At 46.6% G+C, this 26,494-nt stretch overlaps 1 protein-coding gene across 1 annotated transcript in view; it reads right to left on the bottom strand.

Moving 5' to 3' along the window:
- Positions 1 to 26,494, bottom strand: part of LOC121548091 (golgin subfamily A member 6-like protein 22) — a 337,971-nt gene that overhangs the window by 82,655 nt on the left and 228,822 nt on the right. Inside the window, exons 10-11 of the mRNA XM_045212735.1 lie at positions 886 to 957; positions 1 to 315 (exon numbers count right to left, since the gene is read on the bottom strand). The exon at positions 1 to 315 is cut by the window's left edge and continues 60 nt beyond it. Of these exons, the coding sequence (XP_045068670.1) occupies positions 1 to 315; positions 886 to 957 (387 nt within the window). The remainder of the gene's footprint in view (positions 316 to 885; positions 958 to 26,494) is intronic.

A 26,494-nucleotide genomic window follows, 5' to 3' on the forward strand; every position in this document is an offset into this window, starting at 1 on the left:
GGTGTTCCTGTAAGGCCTTCTCATTCCTCAGCCTGCGCTGCTCTTCTTTAGACAGCACCTCCTCCTCCTTTCTCTTTCCCTCTATCTCTTTGGCCTGGTCTTTATCTCTCCTATCCTTCTGACAAGGCCAAATTCTCTCCTCTTCTGCCATCCTCTCAAATTTGTCCATAAGGAGCTCTGCCTCTGTCTTTGGCGCTGTTACTTTGTCATTCCCATCTTTCTTTTGGACACTCTCACTTTTCTTACTCACTTTGACCTGCAGAACCTGGGGGACCTTGGCCACGCCTTGACTGCTCATGGAAAACACAGAGAATTCTAGAGAGAGAGAGAGAGAGAGAGAGAGAGAGAGAGAGAGAGAGAGAGAGAGAGAGAGAGAGAGAGAGAGATGTTGATTCAACGTCATCACATAAAAACAAAATTGGGTGGAAAGAAGGGTGATTCAACCAGAAAACTCCACTGATATCAGACAGCTAAATGCGTCGTTAGATTCTTTTTTGCCCTTCCGCGTCACTTTCTACACAGAAGACATCCGCTAAACATAGAATCAAGCTGTTTATCTGTCTCTCTGTGACTTACGATAACTTCGACAGGAAGTTGACTACAAATACAAAGTTGCCAATATCTTTGCAATTCAACAAGCGAAGGATAAAAATATGCTTCAACTGAAAACCGAGATGACTGCATTAGAAAATAAATCCAGTAGGCTGTATAGGCCTATGTTTCAATCATATTGAAATCAATTTCATGTTCAGTCAATTTACTTCTATTTGTAGGCTACACTGTCTGTAATTTTGACATCTTCGGCCATTATAAAAACGATACATCGTTAAAACACTAGTAAGCTTAAGTTCCATCGCTATCAGGAAACCGGGCCCTGGTCTTTACCTTTGCACTTTGCTGGCTGGTCCTTCTGAGGGTTCAGAGTCTTTGACTCAGTTGCAGTAACCATGGAGACATCTGACAAGACAAAGGAAAATGGAGGATGTTAATACCACACTCCATGTGTGCAGTTGTATAACACTTTCAATGTACAAAATAACTGTAAACTAAGATGACCTTTGCACTGGGTCTGTTTGACCTCAGCACCAGCTGAGAAGATTGAGGAATCTGGGAGAGAGGGAGTTGGGAAACAGACAGTATAAGTTAAGGTGTTGAAGCTAACCTCACATATCACACTTTATTCTCTGTCTATTTCCTCTCCTTTTTACCTTTGACCTCCAGCTCTCTCATTTGTTTCTCCATGTGTGTCATATTTTCTTCTGCACTTAGTCTCTTTTCTTTCAGGAGCTCTCTCCTGTCTCCTTCCCTTGCTTCCTTCACACACTTATTTTCATCTTCCTTTCTCTCTTCCCCGTCTCTTCTTTTTCTATCGCTCAGGGTCTCCGTTAGCCTGGCTTGCTTCTTCAGCCTCTGTTGTTCTTCTCCCATCTTTCTCTTTGCTTCTTCCACCTTTCTCTTTGCTTCTTCCACCTTTGTCTTTGCTTCTTCCACCGTTCTCTTTGCTTCTTCCATCATTCTCTTTGCTTCTTCCACCTTTCTCTTTGCTTCTTCCATCTTTCTCTTTGCTTCTTCCACCTTTCTATTTGCTTCTTCCACCTTTCTCTTTGCCTTCCTCTCTGCTTTCATCCATGCATCTTCCTTTCGGTTTTCTTCTTCCTTCCAGTAAAACTCTTTCCATTCCTCCACTCTCTTCTTTTCAGATATCTCCCACTTGTCTCTCTCCTCCTGTCTTTTCTTCTGGAGCGCCATCTGTTTCTCTACCTTGTGCCTCTCAGATTTCTCCATTAACCTCCTCCTTTCCTCCTCCATCTCTCTCTCCCTTTCCCTCATTCTAATATCCATCAACAGCAACTCTTCATCCTTCATCTGATTTATTTTTGCATGCTCCTTCTTCTCCTCCCTCTTCATCCTCTCAAGTCTGTCCCTCTCCACTTCCTTCAACACCATCTCTCTATTCATCTCCAGAGACTGTCTCTCTATCCATCTCATCTCCCCCATACAGGCCAATTGCTTCAGCTCCTTCCTTAGCAGGCCCACCTCAACATGCAAGTCGCCCTGACCAATACTGTGCACTTCCAATACGAATGAGCTCTAAAAGAGAGTTCCTAAATGTTAGCAACCTACAGGATGCTGCTAATGGAAAACAAATCCTTAAACAACCTAAAGACAGCATCGACATCAAAAGAAATTAAGCAAATCACTTTTAACAGTTCCACATAAATGTTTTACCCAATTGCCAAAGATTAATTTGACATTAACGTAAATTCCAAATTGACAGAATTTACATTTACAGTGGGGGAAAAAAGTATTTAGTCAGCCACCAATTGTGCAAGTTCTCCCACTTAAAAAGATGAGAGAGGCCTGTAATTTCATCATAGGTACACGTCAACTATGACAGACAAATTGACAAAAAAAATCTAGAAAATCACATTGTAGGATTTTCAATGAATTTATTTGCAAATTATGGTGGAAAATAAGTATTTGGTCACCTACAAACAAGCAAGATTTCTGGCTCTCACAGACCTGTAACTTCTTCTTTAAGAGGCTCCTCTGTCCTCCACTCGGTACTGTCACGCCCTGGCTCTGGGGACTCTAGTATGTTGAGCCAGGGTGTGAGTTTTCATTTGTGTTTGTTCTGGTTTTGTATATCTATGTTGGCCAGGGTGGCTCCCAATCAGAGACGGCTGTAGCTCGTTGTCTCTGATTGGGAGTCATACTTAGGTAGCCGTTAGGCATTCATTTGGTGTGGTTTCTTGTTCCGTGTTGGTTTGTGAATGTAACCAGGGACGTCACGTTTTCGTTTTGTTTTTGTTCGTGTGATCATCAATTAATAAATATGTTCGCATTCCACGCTGCGCCTTGGTCCTCCTCTGTTCCCGACGATCGTGACAACTACTTCCCGCGGCTATGCATCCTGTGATTATAGTGACAGTATGTCCAATAAACATGACCTCTCAGTGTCCCTATAGCCATTCAAACTACTATTAAAGTCTTTTACCCTATGCGGTGCCTTTCATCAATGCCTACATTTCTAGTGCCGCTAACACATTATTTTGCATCTCACCATAAAACAGCCCTGTATCCAAACTAAACAAGCTGTGACCAACCAATTATGCAAACTTCTCTTTATACTATAGATTTTGTGTAAATCTTTTCAAAAATGTTTATAGTATAGTACACTATGCTGTTAAATGTGTTTTAAGACAGTACTAATCAATTCAATCTCATCAGAAATCACTCTCAGGTTCGGTAATCTAGATTATACAGTAATCAGTTTAGATAAATGAATGCATACCAATATTTAACCATGAAAATATTCATTTAAACATAAGACAGGAATTTGATACTGCAGTAGGCTACGCAAAGTGATATGAAATTCTATCATATTTGCCTAAAACCGTCCTCTCCATTATAGTAGATTCACCATAACTTTAGGAACAATTTAGAAACATTACTTACCAATATGATGACTTTCTCCAACTAACCTTCTCTCTGAATGTTCTCCCACCTAAGATTCTAGCCTAATGACAAGAGGATTCTATCTTCTTATGACCCCATTATGACATCACTCCAAGATGGCATTCTACTCATCCTCAATGCTTCACTATGTACAACTACAGACTCCCAGTTCATTGTAATGGGACTCTGACAAAGCTGTCATTGCTCACAGAGCCACTACATAACAGAGATGTGTTGTGTTCCAATTAAACCAATGATGCTTTGTTAGTGAGATCATTGATTATACAGTACTGGCCATTGAAGACGTTGTTTTCTTGAATGATCTACTGCAGTGACTCACTAGCACATAGATTGATCTGCTTTGCAGCAATACATTTTGTGAGAAATGCATTCAATCCCTTTCAACGTCCAAACTTCATGGAATTAACAAAAGCATAATTTTACAATACAGAGAAGCCGTTTATGACCTGCTTGACCTCAAACGAGAGTCCCGAGAAATAAGAAAAAAATGACCTCACGCTAGGGAAGATTTACAAACCACCTCCAGGAGAGTCTAAAGACCTACTGCACCCAATGTACTAGTTACTTTTAGCAACGCAGCTGTATTTACAGTACACACACTAGCGTTGCTTTCAAATGTACTCGGTTGCACAACAACAGTCCGTGGGAAGCCAGAAGTTAAATACAATTCCATTTAAACTTAATGTGCCGGTGGGCAGGGCGGTTGGTCATTATGAGAGGGGTAATTTGAGACAAAATATCTAAAGGATAATATTATTGAACAGACTTTACAAACGTGGGTCTGTTGTAGACCCACTTCCTCTCGGCTTACCTCATGTCAAAATAAAACTCATTTTTTGTCCACCTATGGCACAAAATCAAGGACTATAAGTGCTGGATAGAACATAGACTTAGATAGACATGGCATCATTGTATCTGTCCCATTATGGCGTCTGTGAGAGCATGGGGCACTGCCATTAAGGCCATCTCCATTTTGAAGTAGTCAATTTTCTTCAACTACTACTTTTATGAGTTGGTAAACAAACTGAAAGGGTGCATACTGCCACCTGGAGTGTGTTGTTTGAACAGATATAATGCCAAGGTTGGCGATTTACTGGCACCTGTAGTTATGGAATGTTTGCTCACAAGTATAATTCATTGGCTGATCCCTCTTGGTGACCTGGATGGAATTCTGTGATCCTTCCTTAACCCCTAGGAAGTCCCATCCAGTTCACTACTTCAAAATGGTGAAAGTCCTCAATGGTGCTGCCCATGCTAAAACGATCAGGATTTTGGCCACTAGAGTCCTCTATCTATCTCTATTGGACAGAAGTAGTAGGCCTAACATGAAAGTGAAATAATAATGGTCCGTTTGAGTGTCATTCTGACGTTTTTAAAATACATAACACTTATTTAATTGTATTTATTTTACAAATATACACATAGGCCTACAATCATATTAATTATATTTTATTTTATTGAAATATTTGCTCTCTGAACAAGCTCATCTCAAAGCCTCTTTCTCTAGCACCAAAATTGGAATACGTCGTGGCGTCAAAGCGTAATTTCAGCCCGTCCCCTTTTGGTGAATGGAGAATCCGCTATCCAATTGTGGCAGTCGAAAACAGCAACATTGTTTCCTTGTGTAGAGAATGGGTCTCAGTAACCCGATAAATTACTAAAGAAATGCTTAGATTAAGATAACATTGATACGCTCTCTAAGTCACCCAGTGCGGTGACTTATTGGTGAAGACATGGAAAAACAACCGAGGTTATTGGCATCCCAACTCCTCCTGAAAAACAGTGTCTTCGAAGTATTGTTAAACCGTGTGATTCTGACATGGAAAGAGATTCCGGCCAATAAAAAACGCGTTTCACCCGTTCAAAGTCGGTAAGTGTCAAAAGATAAACTGGGTATTAAGTGCAAAGATATATGCTGCTAATATATTCCGACTGAGACATCTAGGGACAGATAGGTGATTTATAGTCTATAGGATGTTCTCTTTGTTGGATATATTCGCTATCCACATTCGCGTAAACAAGTAACGTGCGCATTCACAATTCTCTGGATCTTAGTCTCAAAATATATAAATGTTTTGTTGCCTGCCCCTAACCTTTTTGCTGATGAAAGACAATACATTATTGTTATTGTCAACGAATGACATGGTATGTTAAAGCCTAAATGAGGCGTAGATGTAAAGGGCACTCTATAGGCCTATCTGAAACAGACAACAAGGACAGTTTAGTGCAGTCTTTTGTTTTTATTTTATAGATGCATTTGTATCATAGCAGCGAGACTATCCATTGGCCAGAACTTAGTTTTGAAAGCAAGCCAATTCTGAGTTGTTGAATGTTTGACAGCTGGGCCGCGGAATGCGGCGGCTGCCCTGGCTTGGGTAGATTCACTATGTCGGGTCAATTGGATGTTACGCGATTTGTTCTTGGAGTTTGCAATCACCTCATACGGTAGGCCTAATAACCGCTATAGCGCTTGCACGGTAGCCTTCGTGTTGTCAGTATATTCCCACTGCATTTAAACGCACAAACCACAGAAAAAAAAAACGCATGAACCTACAGGATTGGGTCACCGCCTTGATGTTAGCGGAGAACGATAGGGTGTTGTCCAGGGTCACGCCAAGGCTGTCATGGGCCTCTCACTCCACCGGGTTACCACCTTAATTTTCTTCCACTCTGCTCACCACTCTCTCTACTCAGCCTAACTAGCTCCACCTGTCCCTGCTCTGCTCTGCTCTAATTACTCTGCCAGCTGCGCTGCATTACCCACTACCTCTCCCAGTATTTAAGGCCCTGTCTTTCAGCTCTCCAGTGTCAGATCGTCTGCAAAGCTCACACCCGGAACCTGTTTGCTCGCGCTTCTGGCTCACCCTGGTTTTGTGACCCCGGACCTGCCTGTTTTTTGGATACTCTTCTGCCTCAGGAGATCCAGACCTGCTTCTGCCATTACGACTCCTGACTACTCTTCAATCCCGGTAACTCTGACCAGCCTTCTGCCTTGCTACTACGTATTTTGGATTTCCCTTGAACTGTACTGCTGCCTGGTTTCATTCCGCCCTGTTGTGTCTGTGTCTCCCCCCAGGACTTCTGGACCACCCACCACCGGCTTCATAGGACGCATCGCTGCCACTGGGGGGCACAGACCCAGCGCATTGGACGGGATCCCTGTTACCCCTGGAGCCTTCATTCACTCCCTACTTCCCTTTTCCCTTAAGTTTAATAAACTTTCTGGTGTGACGCAATTGTGGTCCTCTGGTCGTCTGTCTGAATCGTGACAGTACGATCTGACCATTATGGACTCAGCGCACACTTTCCCCGGCATGGAAACCGATGAGCATGAGCAGCAGTTCCAGCAGCAGCAACAACAACTCGCCATGATCATTCAACTCCTCACCAACCTTACCCCAGCCAGTCTGCCCACCAGCCCAGCCCCCGAGTTACCTGCCCCGGTCATTGCAGCCGCTGCTCGGAACCCAAGATTGGAAACCCCGAGCGGTTCAACGGCGATTCAACCCAGGTCCGGCCATTCCTGACTAGCTGCCGACTTCAGTTCTCCTTGCAGCCAAGGACCTTCGCCACGGAGGGGCTAAAGTTGGGTATGCCATCACTCACCTGACGGGCCGAGCTCGACTCTGGGAACAGCAGAGTTCGAACGTCAAACCCCCGCATGTGCAACCTTCGACCTGTTTGCTGAGGAGATGCTGAAGGTGTTTGACCTGGATTCACCCACCGCAGAGGCGTCTCGTGAACTGTTCAGTATTCGACAAGGCAGACGTACAGTCGCAGACCATTCCATCGACTTCCGAACCCTGGCTAGACGAAGTTCTTGGAACACACCATCGTTGGTGGACGCGTTCTTCCATAGTTTGGCTGACTATATCAAGGAACGAGTTGGTCTCCCATGAACTGCCTTCCACTCTTGATGAAGCCATCGCACTGACTGTCAGGATCGACAGAAGGATACAGACCCGTCGTCGTGAGAGGGGGCGCCAAGGTCCACCTACTACCGGCATTCGGAGAGATCCGACTGGGCTCCTGTCATCTACTGCCACTCACCCAGGTCAGCTTGATCAGTCTGAGCCTATGGAGATTGGGCGAGCCTCCCTCACTCCTGCAGAGCGCCAGCGCCGCTTCACCTCAAACCTCTGCCTCTATTGTGGAGGTGATGGACATCGTGTGGTAACCTGCCCTTTAAAGGGCCGAAGCTCACCGGGCGTAGGGGGAGTCCGGTTGAGTTCAATGACCATCCAGTCCTCCGACCGCAAACCCCTGCTGCAAGTTCACCTCCGCCTCTCTGACTCAACTCACACCCTGGCTGCTCTGGTGGATTCTGGCGCCGAAGCCAACATAATGGACATCAAGCTGGCACGCCAACTGGGACTGGAGAACCTCCGTTTGACACCTCCTATTCCTGCCCGGGCACTGGACGGACACTACTCGGATCGGTCACTCATGTCACGGCCCCGGTCTCGATGGGTCTGTCCGGAAACCATCAAGAAACTATCCAGTTTCACCTGCTCCCCTCTCCAGGCCAACCCCTCATCCTGGGTTACCCATGGCTCCGCCGGCACAACCCTCAGCTCGACTGGGTGACCGGGGTGATCAGGGAGTGGGGAGAGGACTGCCACCGTACCTGCCTGCTTGCTGCCGCACTACCCCTCGGCCAGTACCTACTAACTCCGCTCCTGACCTCTCCAATGTCCCAGAATGCTACCATGGTCTCAGAGAGGTGTTTAACAAAGCAAGAGCCACATCTCTGCCCCCTCACCGACCGTACGACTGTGCCATCGACCTCCTCCCTGGAACAGCTCCTCCAAGGGGGTCGTCTTTATTCGTTGTCTGCTCCTGAAAGAAAGTCCATGGAGGACTACATCAATGGCTCTCTGTCCGCAGGATTAATCCGTTCATCTTCATCTCCTGCTGGTGCTGGCTTCTTCTTTGTGGGGAAGAAGGACGGATCTCTTCGCCCCTGCATCGACTACAGGGGACTCAACGACATCACAGTGAAAAACCGTTACCCTCTGCCTCTGCTCACCTCTGCTTTTGAGTTGCTCCAGGGAGCCACTGTTTTTACCAAGTTGGATCTCAGAAACGCTTACCACCTAGTGCGGATCCGGGAGGGAGATGAATGGAAAACCGCATTCAATACACCAACAGGCCACTACGAGTATCTGGTTATGCCTTTTGGCCTCACCAATGCTCCTGCTGTGTTCCAGGCTCTAGTGAATGATGTACTGCGGGACATGTTAAACAAGTTTGTCTTCGTTTACCTGGATGACATCTTAATTTACTCCAGAAACCTGTCTGAACACACCCGCCATGTCCAGCAAGTCCTTCATCGTCTTCTGGAGAATTCCCTCTACGCCAAGGCAGAGAAATGTGAGTTTCACGTCAAGACAGTGGCCTTCCTGGGGTACATAGTGGCAGAGGGAAGTATCCAAATGGATCCTGCCAAAGTATCAGCAGTCACTTCATGGCCAGTTCCGGAGAACAGAAAGAAGCTGCAACAGTTTCTGGGGTTTGCTAACTTCTATAGGAAGTTTATCCGGAACTACAGTACCGTTGCTGCCCCTCTCACTGCTCTAACCAGCACCAAGCAACCCTTCACCTGGACCCCAGCAGCCGACAAAGCCTTCAGTACCCTCAAGGTGAGGTTCACCTCCGCTCCCATCCTCCAGATGCCTGATGTGGACCGGCAATTCATTGTGGAGGTGGACGCCTCGGATGTGGGAGTTGGTGCTGTGATTTCTCAGTGGGCTGCGGAGGATAGGAAGCTCCATCCCTGTGCCCTTTTCTCATGTCGGTTGTCCCCCTCTGAGTGCAATTACGACATAGGGAACCGTGAGCTGCTGGCTGTGAAGCTTGCCTTGGAGGAGTGGCGTCACTGGCTGGAGGGGTCCACCATTCCATTTCTCGTTTGGACCGATCATAAGAACTTGGAGTACATCCGCACGGCCAAACGGTTGAACTCCAGGCAGTCCCGCTGGGCCCTGTTCTTCACCAGGTTTAATTTCACTCTGTCATACCGGCCTGGATCACGCAACACCAAATCCAGACGCCCTCTCCCGTCAATTCCAGAAGGATGACACCCTCCAAGGACCCTGTGTCGATTCTGCCAAGTCCCTGCATCGTTGCAGCTCTGACCTGGGCTGTTGAGGAACAGGTGCTGGAGGCTCTCCGTAACCAGCCAGGTCCCAGCACTTGCCCAGCTGACCGCCTTTTTGTCCCCGAAGACCTGAGGTCCCAGGTCATTCAGTGGGGACATGACTCCCGCCTAGCTTGTCACCCTGGCTCCACCCGCACTTACAACCTGCTCGCCCAGAGGTTCTGGTGGCCCTCTCTGAGGAAGGATGTACGGGAATTCGTCCAAGCCTGCCCCATCTGCAACCAACACAAGTCGTCCTGCCAGCCCCCAGCCGGATTGCTGCAGCCCCTGCCTGTGCCCAGACGTCCCTGGTCTCACATCGCCCTTGACTTTGTCACGGGGCTGCCCCCCTTCAAGTGGCATGACCGTCATTCTCACCATCGTTGACCGTTTCAGCAAGATGGCACACTTCATTCCCCTCCCCAAGCTCCCAACCGCCAAGGAGACCGCCCAGGTGGTCCTGGAACACGTCTTCCGGATCCACGGACTGCCAAAGGATGTTGTTTCTGACCGTGGTCCACAATTCTCCTCCGCTTTTTGGAAGGAGTTCTGTCACCTGCTGGGAGCCACAGTCAGTCTGACTTCCGGATTCCATCCCCAATCCAATGGGCAGTCAGAGCGGGCTAATCAGGAGCTCGAGAAGGCACTGCGATGCATGACTTCACGCAACCCCCACTCCTGGTCGCAGCAATTGACATGGGTGGAGTACGCACACAATTCTCTGACCTGCTCTGCCATCGGTATGTCCCCTTTCCAATGTGTTTATGGATACCAGCCTCCTCTATTTGCCAGCCAGGAGGAGGAGGTTACTTGCCCATCTGCACTTGCTTTTGCCCGTCGATGTCGCCGCACCTGGTCACAAGCCCGAGCCACACTCCTCAGGTCCGTTGCCAGCTACACTACCGGGGCCAACCGTCGGAGAATTCCTGCTCCCACCTACCATGTTGGTCAAAGGGTGTGGTTGTCATCGAAGAACCTGCCACTCAGGGTGGAGTCGCAGAAGCTGGCACCTCGGTTCATTGGCCCATTCCCTATCATAAGAGTGATTAGCCCAACTGCTGTCCGGCTCCAACTGCCTAATTCCCTGAGGGTGCACCCCACTTTCCATGTGTCTAAGATTAAGCCCATCCATGAGAGTCCGCTGGTCCCTGCTGCGCCTGGTCCTCCTCCTCCACGGCTCGTCGATGGTGGTCTGGTTTACACCGTCCGCCGCCTGCTTCGGTCCAGACGGAGGGGTAGGGGTCTCCAGTACCTCATTGACTGGGAGGGCTATGGACCTGAGGAAAGGACCTGGGTGCCAGCTAGTCGGATTGTGGATAGGACTCTCATCACCGCTTTCCACCAACGGCATCCTGATCAACCTGCAATCCGTAGGGGCCGCCCCAGAGGGGTCCCTAACCGTCCGGCCCGCTCGGCTTCCTGTCCTGTGCCTGATCCTGTCTCGGGACCTGTCCCATCTCCCGACCACGGCCCTCCGGCTTCCTCCGAGGATGAGGACGTTCACTCGGACCGTTCGGAGGAGTTCTAGCCCTCCTCCGGCTCCCCTCCTCCCGCCCGGCGTGGTGTTGCTCTTGGGACTTCTGGGGCCGTCCCTTGGGGGGGGGGTTCTGTCATGGGCCTCTCACTCCACCGGGTTACCACCTTAATTTTCTTCCACTCTGCTCACCACTCTCTCTACTCAGCCTAACTAGCTCCACCTGTCCCTGCTCTGCTCTGCTCTAATTACTCTGCCAGCTGCGCTGCATTACCCACTACCTCTCCCAGTATTTAAGGCCCTGTCTTTCAGCTCTCCGGTGTCAGATCGTCTGCAAAGCTCACACCCGGAACCTGTTTGCTCGCGCTTCTGGCTCACCCTGGTTTTGTGACCCCCGGACCTGCCTGTTTTTGGATACTCTTCTGCCTCAGGAGATCCAGACCTGCTTCTGCCATTACGACTCCTGACTACTCTTCAATCCCGGTAACTCTGACCAGCCTTCTGCCTTGCTACTACGTATTTTGGATTTCCCTTGAACTGTACTGCTGCCTGGTTTCATTCCGCCCTGTTGTGTCTGTGTCTCCCCCCAGGACTTCTGGACCACCCACCACCGGCTTCATAGGACGCATCGCTGCCACTGGGGGGGGCACAGACCCAGCGCATTGGACGGGATCCCTGTTACCCCTGGAGCCTTCATTCACTCCCTACTTCCCTTTTCCCTTAAGTTTAATAAACTTTCTGGTGTGACGCAATTGTGGTCCTCTGGTCGTCTGTCTGAATCGTGACAAAGGCTCTTCGGACTCTGGGAGGAGGACACAACAGAGTTGTCAACCGTGATGGCAAGATCATGGAACGGGTAGTCCTTCCCCGGGAGGAAGAGCAGCTCCGTCTTGCCAAGGTTCAGCTTGAGGTGGTGATCCGTCATCCATACTGATATGTCTACCAGACATGCAGAGATGCAATTCGCCACCCGGTTATCAGAAGGGGGAAAGGAGAAGATAAGTTGAGTGTCGTCTGCGTAGCAATGATAGGAGAGGCCATGTGAGGATATGACAGAGCCAAGTGACTTGGTGTATAGCGAGAATAGGAGAGGGCCTAGAACTGAGTCCTGGGGGACACCAGTGGTGAGAGCACGTGGTGCGGAGACAGATTCTCGCCATGCCACTTGGTAGGAGCGACCGGTCAAATAGGGCGCAATCCAAGAGTGAGCCGCGCCGGAGATGCCCAACTCGGAGAGGGTGGAGAGGAGGATCTGATGGTTCACAGTATCAAAGGCAGCAGACAGGTCTAGAAGGACAAGAGTAGAGGAGAGAGAGTTAGCTTTAGCAGTGCGGAGAGCCTCCGTGACACATAGAAGAGCAGTTTCAGTTGAATGACCAGTCTTGAAACCTGACTGGTTTGGATCAAGAAGGTCATTCTGAGAGAGATAGCAAGAGAGTTGGCTAAAGACGGCACGCTCAAGAGTTTTGGAGAGAAAAGAAAGAAGGGATACTGTGTAGGTGTAGGTTTTTTGAGAAGGTGTGCAACTCTCGCTCTCTTGAAGACGGAAGGGACATAGCCAGCGGTCAAGGATGAGTTGATGAACGAGGTGAGGTAAGGGAGAAGGTCACCGGAGATGGTTTGGAGAAGAGACGAGGTGATAGGGCAGGTTTTTGGGCGGCCGGCAGTCACAAGTCGGAAGACTTCATCTGGAGAGAGAGGGGAGAAGGAAGTCAAAGCATAGGGTAGGGCAGTGTGAGCAGGACCAGCAGTGTCATTTGACTTAACAAACGAGGAACGGATGTCGTCAACCTTCTTTTCAAAATGGTTGACAAGTCATCCACAGAGAGGGGGGAGGGGGAGGAGGATTCAGCAGGGAGGAGAATGTGGCAAAGAGCTTCCTAGGGTAGAGGCAGATGCTTGGAATTTAGAGTGGTAGAAAGTGGCTTTAGCAGCAGAAACAGAGGAAGAAAATGTAGAGAGGAGGGAGTGAAAAGATGCCAGGTCCGCAGGGAGTCTAGTTTTCCTCCATTTCCGCTCGGCTGCCCGGAGCCCTGTTCTGTGAGCTCGCAATGAGTCATCAAGCCACGGAGCAGGAGGGGAGGACCGAGCCGGCCGGGAGGATAGGGGACATAGAGAGTCAAAGGATGCAGAAAGGGAGGAGAGCAGGATTGAGGAGGCAGAATCAGGAGATTGGAGGGAGAAGGATTCAGCAGAGGGAAGAGATGATAGGATGGAAGAGGAGAGAGTAGCGGGAGAGAGAGAGCGAAGGTTGCGATGGCGCATTTCCATCTGAGTAGGGGCAGAGTGAGTAGTGTTGGAGGAGAGTGAGAGAGAAAAGGATACAAAGTAGTTAGGGGTGTAACGATCCATCTACTACATCAATGTATCGATTTATATTCCTATGATCCAACTACATCGATCTGTGCTCGGCGAGTTGGCCTTGTGGACAACATATATCGATCTAACATCGTTTTAATATGTAATAAATCGATTGTATCGATACTATGAAATAACTCATTGGATTTAAGCACGTCAGACTTTATATGGATGTTTTTTCTTAGCACTTTTAATGATAAAGGCTTTAAACATTTCTCGATTCAGTCTGCCTATCCGTGACGTCATCGCGCCAACAGCAGTGCAAAGGCGCAAAGACAACCAAACATAGCATGGCGGACGAAAGAGGAGAAGCCGAAGAGCGAGAAATTATCAAGCCACCATTGCGGTCCAGTGTGTGGAAACACTTTGGCTTTTGCAAAGACGGAGATGTTCTAAATAAGTCGCTCGCTGTTTGTAGGATATGTAAAGGTCAAGTAAAGTACAACGGCAACACGACAAATCTCTCCAACCACCTACTAAGGCGCCATGGGATTTCACACCACACCCGACCGTCCAGGCACCTCTTGCAGCATTCCCGCTGCTACAGCAGCGAAAGGTAAAGTCAACTCTGCAGAAGCCTCAGGTCTCGCCTGCATGTTTAGTCAGAGACTAGGCCAAAACTCAGCTCGGGCGAAAAACATCACGGCAACAATTGCCAAGTTTATCTGCAAAGACATGCGACCCTACAGTGTGGTTGAAAATCCGGGATTCCGTGAAATGATTCAAACATTGGAGCCAAGGTACACAATACCAAGCCGACCACACTTCTCAGAAAAGGTTATTCCTGCATTGTACGAAAGTACTAAGAATGATGTGAAGCTGTCGCTTTCTCAAGCTGAACGAGTAGCGATAACGACAGATGGCTGGACGTCATGCTCAAATCAAGGGTATGTGACAATTACCTTTCACCACATTGATCCGGAGTGGAAAATGAAGACCTTTGTTCTGCTAACCAGAGTTTTAAATGAAGCCCATACTGGTAAAAAATATTGGCGCGTTACTGCGTGAAGCCTGCATGGAGTGGAAAATCTACGACAAGAATCCTGCCATCGTCACAGATAACGCCAGGAATATGATTGTGGCCGGTGCAGAAGCCCAGTTCAGTCCACACATTACCTGCTTCGCACATACACTCAACCTTGCCTCGCAGAAGGGTTTGGGGGTGGACCGTGCTTCCAGGTTGTTGGGGAAAGTGCTAAAAATTGTTGGATATTTTCACCGCAGCCCGATTGCATGTCACGCCCTACAGGAAAAACAAACTCTGATGGATTTACCAAAACATAAACTGATCCAAGACATAAATCACCAGATGGAACAGTTCATTCTAAATGCTTTAACGTTTTTTGGAACAACAGCCAGCTATAATGGCAACTCTGATGTCCAAGGATCTACGAAAGGGGGTCACAGATGTAGGCACGCTGAGTGAGAGTGATATTGCCAACATGGATGACATTGTTCAGTTGATGGGTCCTGTCAAAATGGCAACCACTGTGATGTGTGAAGAAGACCAGCCAACTCTCTCTGTAATTGCTCCTCTTCAAGCAAAACTGCTGAAACACCTACAGCCATTCGAAGACGACTCAACCCTGGTTGCAGAGATTAAGAGGGTGATGGCCAGTGACCTCTCCACACGCTACAGAGGCACCCAAGATGCTCTCAACATAGGTAATTAATTTGACTATATTTTGAAATATATTTCTTATATTGTAGCTCCAAATGAGTCACCTCCTTGTAAGAAGAAAGCCTTAGATGCGCTGTTTGGCGATTCCTTCACCCAAAGAGAAAGAAAAACTACAAGCGAGAAAGCTAGAGCAGAGGTGTTAAAGTACCGAGCAAAATATGCGTTGCCTTTGACTGAAAATGCCATGAAGTGGTGGAGATCTCAGGAGAAAGAGCTACCTGTACTTTCCACCCTTGCTAAACGGTACCTGTGCATTCCAGGCACCAGTGTGCCAGCAGAACGAGTTTTTAGTACTGCTGGCGACATAGTGAACGCACAGAGAAGTGTTCTGCGGCCAGATCATGTTGATCAGTTGATATTTAAAAAAATAAATCTGTAGTCATTGAAGAGTAGCCTAGTAGGTTACACTTGATCTTTTGTTGAATATTGTTTGTTTATTAAAATGAGAGTAGTAGCAGGTTCATCCACTGCTCATTCAACCTGAAGAAATGTTGGTTGAACTTTATTTTTGATATTAATACTGTATTTGTGTTGTAATGTTGAAAAACAAAAGCAGAAGTAGCAGGTAAACCTACTGTTAATTCAACCTGAAGAGATGTTGGTTGCACTTTATTTTTGATATTAATATTGTAATATTTTTATGTTGAAAAACAAAAGCAGAAGTAGCAGATAAACCTACTGTTGAAATGTTGGTTGCACTTACTGTACTTTTATTGAAAATTTATTGAATATTAAAAATGAGATCAGACAATTTTAACTTCCTGTTAATTCAACCTAAAGTGTTGTTTGCACTTTATTCAAATAAAATGTGAATGCATTTGCATTCATTGTTGTTTACTTGTTTATTTATATTCATAATTAATTGATACCTGATTCCATTACAAGAAACAGGAATCTAGGAAACTTCACCTGCACTGTCCAGTATCCAGGTATTTATTTCAGTCACACTGGTTGAATTTTTGGCTAAAAGGTTACTGAATCGATTTCAAGTCACTGAATCGTATCGTTCTAAATGAACCAATATCGTCTTTGAATCGTATCGACAACCACGAATAGTGATACAAATTGAATCGTTGTTAAAACGAATCGTTACATCCCTAATAAAAATAATATAATATGCCATTTAGCGGACGCATTTATCCAAAGAGACATACAGTCATGTATATATATATATGCACTAACGGTAAGTTGCTCTGGATAAGAGCGTCTGCTAAATGATGTAAATGTGTATGGTTTGAGAGAGAGAGAGAAAACATCAGGTAAAGTTCTGGAGATGAGGGAATATGTGTGTAGAAAGAAACCCTCCAGTATGGTTAACCCCAGTTAGGCCCAGTATGGACTATCAATACAAGTGACCATTTAGAATGTGACCCAGTTCAATGGGTCTTAACAGAACTGGGGGATGTCAGCCATGAAGTTGTCTAAACACAACTGGAATATAATTTGTTTCTGATTCATTGTTAATGGATTTTCCATTAGGAACACAGGGGAAAAACCTAACACAACAACACACATAACACACAACCAATAAAACCAAAGGGGGAGGAAACCACAAAAGTCTTTACCATATTGTCATTTTCTAATGACAGGGATAAAACATGTAAAATCTAGAAGACTACTTTAGATCAGGTCAAAAGTAGCCTAGTGCACTACGTAGGGAACAGGGAGAGATTTGGGACAGAGACAGTAACTCCCCTGGGTATGAATTGTCTCTCTATCTTATCTGTTTTCTATATGATGTTCTCCTCTCCTCCTCTCTTCTCTCCTATATTCACTCTATTCTATCATCCACACCACATGCCAGCTTCAACACAATCCATTTACAAGTTAAAGACACACCTTGGAATGAATAGCAAAGGAAAACTACTACTAGATGGATTTTTATTTCCCATCACCATGAATCATATTTAATAACTGAACAGTAGCAGACCTAACTTCATCTGTTCCTGACTCTAGATAGTGGATTAAAAAGACCATCAATCTCCAATGATATTAAAGTACAATTCTGAACATTACTGATATACTGAGCAGCAAGTATCCTCCCAGCTGCCCACTGCACTGAGGCTAGGAAACACTATCACCACCGATAAATCTACAATAATCGAGAATTTCAACAAGCATTTTGCTACAGCTGGCCATGCTTTCCATCTGGCTACCACTAACCCGGCCACCAACTCTGCACCCTCTGCTGCAACTTGCCCATGCCCCCCCCGCTTCTCCTTCACACAAATTCAGACAGCTGATGTTTTGAAAGCGCTGCAAAATCTGGACCCCTACAAATCAGCTGGGCTAGACAATCTGGACCCTTTCTTTCTAAAACTAGCCGCCGAAATTGTCGCAACCCCTATTACTAGTTTGTTCAACCTCTCTTTCATAACGTCTGAGATCCCCAGAGATTGGAAAGCTGCCGCGGTCATCCCCCTCTTCAAAGGGGGTGACACTCTAGATCCAAACTGCTACAGACCTATATCCATCCTGCCCTGCCTTTCGAAAGTATTCGAAAGCCAAGTTAACAAACAGATCATCGACCATTTCGAATACCACCGTACCTTCTCCGCTATGCAATCCGGTTTCCGAGCTGGTCACGGGTGCACTTCAGCCACGCTCAAGGTCCTAAACGATATTATAACCACGATTGATAATAGACAGTACTGTGCAGCCGTCTTCATCGACCTGGCCAAGGCTTTCGACTCTGTCAACCACCGCATTCTTATTGGCAGACTAAATAGCCTTGGTTTCTCAAATGACTGCCTCGCCTGGTTCACCAACTACTTCTCAGATAGAGTTCAGTGTGTCAAATCGGAAGGCCTGTTGTCTGGACCTATGGCAGTCTCTATGGGGGTGCCACAGGGTTCAATTCTTGGGCCGACACTTTTCTCTGTGTATATCAATGATGTCGCTCTTGCTGCTGGTGACTCTCAGATCCACCTCTACGCAGACGACACCATTTTGTATACATCTGGCCCTTCATTGGACACTGTGTTAACAAACCTCCAATCGAGCTTCAATGCCATACAACAATCCTTCAGTAGCCTTCAACTGCTCTTAAACACTAGTAAAACTAAATGCATGCTTTTCAATCGAACGCTGCTAGCACCCGCCCACCCGACTAGAATCACCACTCTCGACGGGTCTGACCTAGAGTATGTGGACAACTACAAATATCTAGGTGTCTGGTTAGACAGTAAACTCATCTTCCAGACTCACATAAAGAATCTCCAATCCAAAATCAAATCTAGAATCGGCTTCCTATTTCGCAACAAAGCCTCCTTCACTCATGCTGCCAAACATGCCCTCGTAAAACTGACTATCCTACCGATCCTTGACTTTGGCGATGTCATTTACAAAATAGCCTCCAACACTCTACTCAGCAAATTGGATGTAGTCTATCACAGTGGCATCCGTTTTGTCTCCAAAGCCCCATACACTACCCACCCACCACTGTGACCTGTACTCTCTTGTTGGCTGGTCCTCACTACATGTTCGTCGTCAAACCCACTGGCTCCAGGCCATCTATAAATCACTGCTAGGCAAATCCCCGCCTTATCTTAGCTCATTGGTCACCATAGCAGCACCCACCCGTAGTCTGCGCTCCAGCAGGTATATCTCACTGGTCATTCCCAAAGCCAACACCTCCTTTGGCCGCCATTCCTTCCAGTTCTCTGCTGCCAATGACTGAAACGAATTGCAAAAATCTCTGAAGCTGGAGACTTATCTCCCTCAATAACTTTAAGCATCAGTTGTCAGAGCACCTTACCAATCACTGCACCTGTACACAGCCCATCTGAAATTAGCCCACCCAACTACCTCATCCCTATATTGTTATTTATTTTGCTCTTTTGCACCCCAGTATCTCTATTTGCACATCATCTCTTGCACATCTAGCATTCCAGTGTTAATACTATTGTAATTATTCTGCACTATAGCCTATTTATTGCCTTACCTCCATAACTTGCTACATTTGCACACACTGTATATATATTTTCTGTTGTATTTCTGACTTTATGTTTTTTTTACCCATATGTAACTCTGTGTTGTTTTTATTGCACTACTTGCTTTATCTTGGCCAGGTCGCAGTTGTAAATGAGAACCTGTTCTCAACTGGCTTACCTGGTTAAATAAAGGTGAAATAAAAATAAAATAAAAAAGTCAAGATATCTGCTGTTTTTATTGTTGGGTTAATACCACCACCTGCTGGACAGGTTTAATGTTGCTTGACTGAGCAGTATGGGAGAATAAAAGATGCCAAATTTAGGGCCGGTTTCCCGGACATCTCCATTGAACATGCTTTTTAGTCTAGGACTAGGCTTCATCTGTTTCCGGGAAACCGGCCCATATAGTTCAATTAGCAAGTAAGTAACACTACCTGTTCCATGATACTGAGGAAAATTACATTGAGACAGAGAACCAATTGAGAAAACATTTCAATGGTTCTGAATGACAACCAACATACATTAACAGCATACATCATGATTAATGTAAATGTATAAGATTAAAACGTTGCACTTACAAATAATATGAATGCATTGAATTGTAATTCATAACATCTTCTGAAGATCAAATCAATCAAATCATTGTACATAAAAACAGAGCAGAATGAATCATCACATCTGGGGACCATCACCACCAGCATGACTAGTATCTATGTGGACCCTACTACAGTTTAACCAGCTCAGCTATAGACTACACCAGCATGACTAGTATCTATGTGGACCCTACTACAGTTTAACCAGCTCAGCTATAGACTACACCAGCATGACTAGTATCTATGTGGACCCTACTACAGTTTAACCAGCTCAGCTATAGACTACACCAGCATGACTAGTATCTATGTGGACCCTACTACAGTTTAACCAGCTAAGCTATAGACTACACCAGCATGACTAGTATCTATGTGGACCCTACTACAGTTTAACCAGCTCAGCTATAGACTACACCAGCATGACTAGTATCTATGTGGACCCTACTACAGTTTAACCAGCTCAGCTATAGACTACACCAGCATGACTAGTATCTATGTGGACCCTACTACAGTTTAACCAGCTCAGCTATAGACTAAACCAGCATGACTAGTATCTATGTGGACCCTACTACAGTTTAACCAGCTCAGCTATAGACTACTCCAGCATGACTAGTATCTATGTGGACCCTACTACCGTTTAACCAGCTCAGCTATAGACTACACCAGCATGACTAGTATCTTTGTGGACCCTACTACAGTTTAACCAGCTCAGCAGTCCCATTGAGAGAAACCCCAGGATAGAGGGGCTGAGTGAATGTGGTCTGGACTCTGTGGAGGAGGGTCATTGTGTCAGAGACACTGTAGAAGGACAGAGTACCTGCCTTGTGATCCAGGTACACTCCTACTCTGGAGGACTGAGGGCCTGATACTTTAGTCTTAACACTATTGTGTCTGAACCAATAACCACCACTATAACACTGTAAACTCCAGGACTTGTTATTGTATCCAAATGCACCACCTCTCCCTGTCTCTGTTCTGCTGATGTCTTTATATGAGACTGCTGTAGCACACCACCCACTCCACTCCACCTCCCAGTAACAGCGTCCAGACAGACCCTCTCTACACAGAACCTGCCACCAGTTGGTGAATCTGTCTGGATGATCAGGATATGGTTGGACTTGGTCTGTATTGGTCACCTTTCTGTTCCCTTCAGACAGAGAGAGGTGTGTGTGTGCTGTGTTTGGGTCCAGTGGGAGCTGACAGGAATCTGGGAGAAGAGCAGAGCAGAGACCAATGAGGGGAGTTAGAACAATAAGTGAAGTCAGATACTGTATCTACCCTGTCTTTGATTAGAGCACAGCAGAGATCAAATCAGAGAAATATGAGGAGTCAGATAGATACCCAGTCTTTGATTAGATCTACTATTGCTATATATTTCTAGAGGGATTGTTAGGAGTGTCAGTAAAAGAGACTGTTAGTTACTTCAGAATAAAGAGACTCACATTGTAAGAACTGTTCTCTGGTCTTGGGCTCTGGAGGCAGTACAACATCCACTATATTCACTACAGACACACAAACACATTCACAGAGAGAGGGAATGTTATCATCACACCATATTCCACATGTATATGACTAGTAGGGAACTTTCAATGGTCTAAAGTTGATGTTCTTATTATTTTCAACACACCTGTAGTGGAGATCTTGGTCCATTCTCCTTTAAGGACGTCTTCTAGTTTCTCTCTCAGTTCAGACACAGTCTTACTCACATCTCCAAAGTACTGAAGAGGACGGACAACGATGCTGGGTAAGTCTGAAGATACACTGGTACTGGAGAGAGACTGATAACTCTGGAGAGAGAGAGAGAGAGAGAGAGAGAGAGAGAGAGAGAGAGAGAGAGAGAGAGAGAGAGAGAGAGAACAGAACCAAATGATTGAGAGTTTCAAATTGATTTTTAATTTCACATCACATGTATCAAGGCAGTTGAGTTACCTGGAGGAAATGGATGTGATCCTCTGTGTGTGAGAGCTGCTCCAGCTCAGTGCTTCTCTTCCTCAGCTCAGCTATCTCCTGCTCCAGTTGCTCCAGGAGTCCTTCAGCTTGACTCACTTGAGCCTTCTCTTGGGCTCTGATCAGCTCCTTCACCTCAGAGCTCCTTCTCTCAATGGAGGGGATCAGCTCAGTAAAGATCTTATCACTGTCCTCCACTGCTGCCTGTGCAGAGTGCTGTTAAGAGAGAGAGAGAGAGAGAGAGAGACTGACTTGTCTTACTTTAATGAGCCATCCTCATTACACTAACACCCCCACCCCTAAAAACACATTGCGTGACACCACAACCTCTACACAATCACATTATCCAGTACCCAACACCACAGTACAATACACCAAACAGCACCACATTCCAACCGTCCATCCAACCCCTCCTCTCCAGCCGTACAGACAGCCCCCCTGAGCCCCCATACCTCCTGAAACATCTCCACACTGTTGATCATTTTGTACAACTCAAACTCAACCCTAAGGCGTCAACAGTAATGGCATTACCCTGGCAACACAGAAAAAACATGATGAACAGTCTGTCATTGCAGAAAACGGACACCCCTCCCCAACTCCCAGGTCAACCCGAGCCAACCAGCTATTGGTGTCCAGGGCTCCATGTAATACCCTCCACTGGACGACCCCTGACCTTTCCAGCACTGGGAGCTTATAGAGCCCCTCCACCTATACCCTGCCATGCTCTCAGCCCCCACAACCCCCTGCCACTGATGCCCCTTCACTCCCACTAAGCTCAGAGTGTTAAAAGTCAGTAAGTCCTCCAGACTCTCCTGCCAGTCCCCAGTCTCTGCTGTCACTTGCAGTGGTGGAAACGGTGGTGGCCCCTCCTCAGGCTGCTCCAGCCCTCAGTACTGCAGCATAGAAATCAGAGACCCCTGGTGTATTGAGTCTCTCCGGCCGCATGGTCTCTCCTATCATTGCTACGCAGACGACACACAATTAATTTTCTCTTTTCCCCCTTCTGATAACCAGGTGGCGAATCACATCTCTGCATGTCTGGCAGACATATCAGTGTGGATGACGGATCACCACCTCAAGCTGAACCTCGGCAAGACGGAGCTGCTCTTCCTCCCGGGGAAGGACTGCCCGCTCCATGATCTCGCCATCACGGTTGACAACTCCATTGTGTCCTCCTCCCAGAGTGCAAAGAACCTTGGCGTGACCCTGGACAACACCCTGTCATTCTCTGCTAACATCAAAGCGGTGACCCGATCCTGCAGGTTCATTCTCTACAACATTCGGAGAGTACGACCCTGCCTTACACAGGAAGCAGCACAGGTCCTAATCCAGGCACTTGTCATCTCCCGTCTGGATTACTGCAACTCGCTGTTGGCTGGGCTCCCTGCCTGTGCCATTAAACCCCTACAACTTATAGCAACACACGTCCTGTCCAATAATTTCCCAGACCTTTTTAAAAAAAATCAGAGGCAGACCGTCTGAGAGACGGCAGCTGAGAGCTTGTGAAAGGCCAGGGAAATGTCAATTTGATTTCTCTGTGACAGAGAGAGTTTGGAAAGGTCTGTGAGCAGAACCTGAGAACACCCAGGATCACAGAGTTATGCCCTCTATAAATCAGAGTACAACTCCACAGCCGCAGCCTCATCTCCTCACAACAGAAGTTACCCGCCCATCAGGCTCCCTCATCTCCCCACAACAGAAGTTACCCACCCATCAGGCTCCCTCATCTCCCCACAACAGAAGTTACCCACCCATCAGGCTCCCTCATCTCCCCCACAACAGAAGTTACCCACCCATCAGGCTCCCTCATCTCCCCACAACAGAAGTTACCCACCCATCAGGCTCCCTCATCTCCCCACAACAGAAGTTACCCACCCATCAGGCTCCCTCATCTCCCCACAACAGAAGTTACCCACCCATCAGCCTCCCTCCTCTCCCCCACAACAGAAGTTACCCACCCATCAGGCTCCCTCCTCTCCCCCACAACAGTAGTTACTCCCCCTTCTGCTGTCCCCACCTTTCCCAAAAGCCCTGGAAGCTTGAGCAAAAAGTGACATCTTGGAAGAGCTTTACATGGAATTTCCAATAGGACAGCTGCCTGGGCCCAGGTGAAACAGAGAACCGAGCCCTGTACTAGGTGCAGACACATTTTGGAAAGCAAAGCAAAGACAAGGAAATTGATTTAGGCTCTAACCACTAACAACCTACCCTTACACACCTCTTTTGCTACCCCTGCACTAAGATTTGTGCCATGGCTCAGCACCTGCGCCCCCTTCCACCAGACCCCCAATACACTTCATTAATCACATCACTGTGTGTCTCTTGCTAAAAAATCACGTTTAAATGTTTTTGTTTGACATATTCCCCTAGTCTCTGCCGCCGTTCATGTTAAGGAAGTCTAACCGTGAAATCTCCATAAGAGGTGGGAGGGAAATCACCACAATCAGAAACCAGTAGAGAAGCCCATAAAGCCGCCATGCCAGAAAAAACCATCCATTTAAGCATATTCTGAAGACATGCCCTTAAGAACCCATGACCCATTTTCTCAGCCTATACCGCTTCCTGGGTGAGAGGACACTAAACCCCTCATTCTTCATCACGTGTTGTATTGACCTTACAAACCTTCCAGGATCAATCAAATAAGACTCCAGCAGAACCTTCTTTTTCCCCTTCAGTCTCCATCAGGAACCTAGAAAGTTCTCTCAGCGTATATACTGGGCCCTCAGCCTGACTGTCTGTCAGCTCTGGATCCAATGAGCCATCTGAAAACGAGACGCCTTGTCCTCCGCACCCGCAGACTCACCTCCCCCCTCTTCCTCTTCCTCCTCCTCCATTGGCACGGTACAGTCCTCCTCCTCCCCAGTCTCTGCCCCCCTGCACTTCCCCCCTGATCAGTGCCTCTTCACCAATGACAGGCAATATTTCCTGGGATGAGCCCACCAAGCCTTCGCCCACCGGAGTCTCTGTTACTACAGAAACCTGCCTCAGCTCATGTAGCCCAGCTGCAACCCTCCCCCACCACCGCTTTTCCACGGCCTGAGCACCACCACTTGGCCATGCACTACTACCGTGTAGCTCAGTTGGTAGAGCATGGGGCTTGCAACGCCAGGGTTGTGGGTTCATTTCCCATGGGGGGAAAGTATGAAAATGTATGCACTCACTAACTGTAAGTCGCTCTGGGTAAGAGCATCTGCTAAATGACTAAAATGTAAAAAATGTATTCTCCTATCTCCTGGTACCCCTGCCATTTTTTTGCAATTCTTAGTAATCACTCCTTTAGTACGGATTAGTAAGGAAAAACACTTTATTCAGTACTACTGCAGTTGCTTAATAATTCCAATAGATGGCAGCATAAGACCATGAATGACATTGCAGAAGATTAGTTTAGTTCTCTCCCTGGATACACCACCACTCCACCTCACAGGAAAACTCCTGCCTGAGCTTTTTACTGTCCCTTTCCACACTGCTAACGCAAGAGGAAGGACTGAAAACACATTACTGTGAAGTAATATAATGATGATTCATGTTTATTATTACCTGTTTTTATGCTCATGTTTTATACTTCATTACTATAATGATTATCAATAAACCTGAACATTAATTCAGTCACCTCTGGTCGACAAAAACGTATTTTCCTAGTACATTAATTGTCAAATTCATCAACCAGCATCGAGCACTCTGCCTTCTCACGCAAGCAAGGGGCATGTTGAGGTAAATATGCTAACCGCGACGGTTGCATTATGTAATTTATTGGTGGGCTGGAAGATGCAGTGTTTTTTCTTTTCTATTCAGAGGCTATTTACTCCCAATATGAGATAATTTTATATAGAAGGTTTTTATAATGCATGTTTACTAGGGTTGAGGTTAGCGCATCTGAGTAGGGATTATTTGGGTTCAATACCTGTCCTACCTATCAATCATATTGCTGCTTGTAGCCTATAACTGATGATCCCCACACTAGAAACACCCAAAACTATCTGTGCTAGCAAACCCTGTGTTCCACCCCTCCCCTGTGTAACCTTGAAGTTTGTTAAGAAACAAACACTTGTCTAAGAAAAGAGACATGTTTAACGGATTCCGCTTGGCACCCAGCCGAGAACACACGAAAACCACTTGCAAATTTACCAAAACTAACCAACTACTTGCGGTCTGTTCGTAAGTAATAAACGGAGGCAGATTAGCCACCACAACTCTTATCGAAAGAGGCGACATCTGCACCAACACACCCCTCCCAAAAATCCCACTGACAACAAGACAAACCTTTTTCATTACCACAATCACCGCCTTGTTCATTCTGGATGCAGAGTGCAGATGTTCCGCTCCAACCTGTTCGCCGACCATGAGCAAAACTTCCTCCACACCTTTCTCCGGAACGCACCCGAAGCGACAGCGTTTCTTCTCCACTCGGTTGAGGCCATCACGCCGCCCTAACAAACTACCCCTACTCCCCCCTCAACTCTAAACGATAAACAGTGGAAACCAATAAACAAACCCTCCACCATCAGAAAATACATTCAGAAAATATGCAAGAACCAAAAGAAAAAAGAATAGTAGCCCTCCTCACGAACCACAAATCTCTCACACAACCAACTTCTTCTTCTATGATATAATGGCGGTCCACAAACCAACGTTAAAGGTGCATGCCGCCACCTACTGTGCTGGAGTGTGTGGTCAATCACGGTTTCCAACATTTCTAAATCCTCCTACCTAACTCAGTACATCTGAGAAAATAAAGAAGAGCCCTACTAACTTCTAATAGACCCTCCCCCATCCCCAAAATCCCTTCCAAACCCCCCCCAACCCCGTCCAACCTCAATGACCCTACACTTCAATCTTTCCCTCTCTTCAACATACTTACAACAATATAACAACACATGCTCCACCGTTTCATCG

Source organism: Coregonus clupeaformis, unplaced genomic scaffold (assembly GCF_020615455.1).
Source record: "Coregonus clupeaformis isolate EN_2021a unplaced genomic scaffold, ASM2061545v1 scaf0046, whole genome shotgun sequence".
NCBI classification, from domain to species: Eukaryota; Metazoa; Chordata; class Actinopteri; order Salmoniformes; family Salmonidae; genus Coregonus; species Coregonus clupeaformis.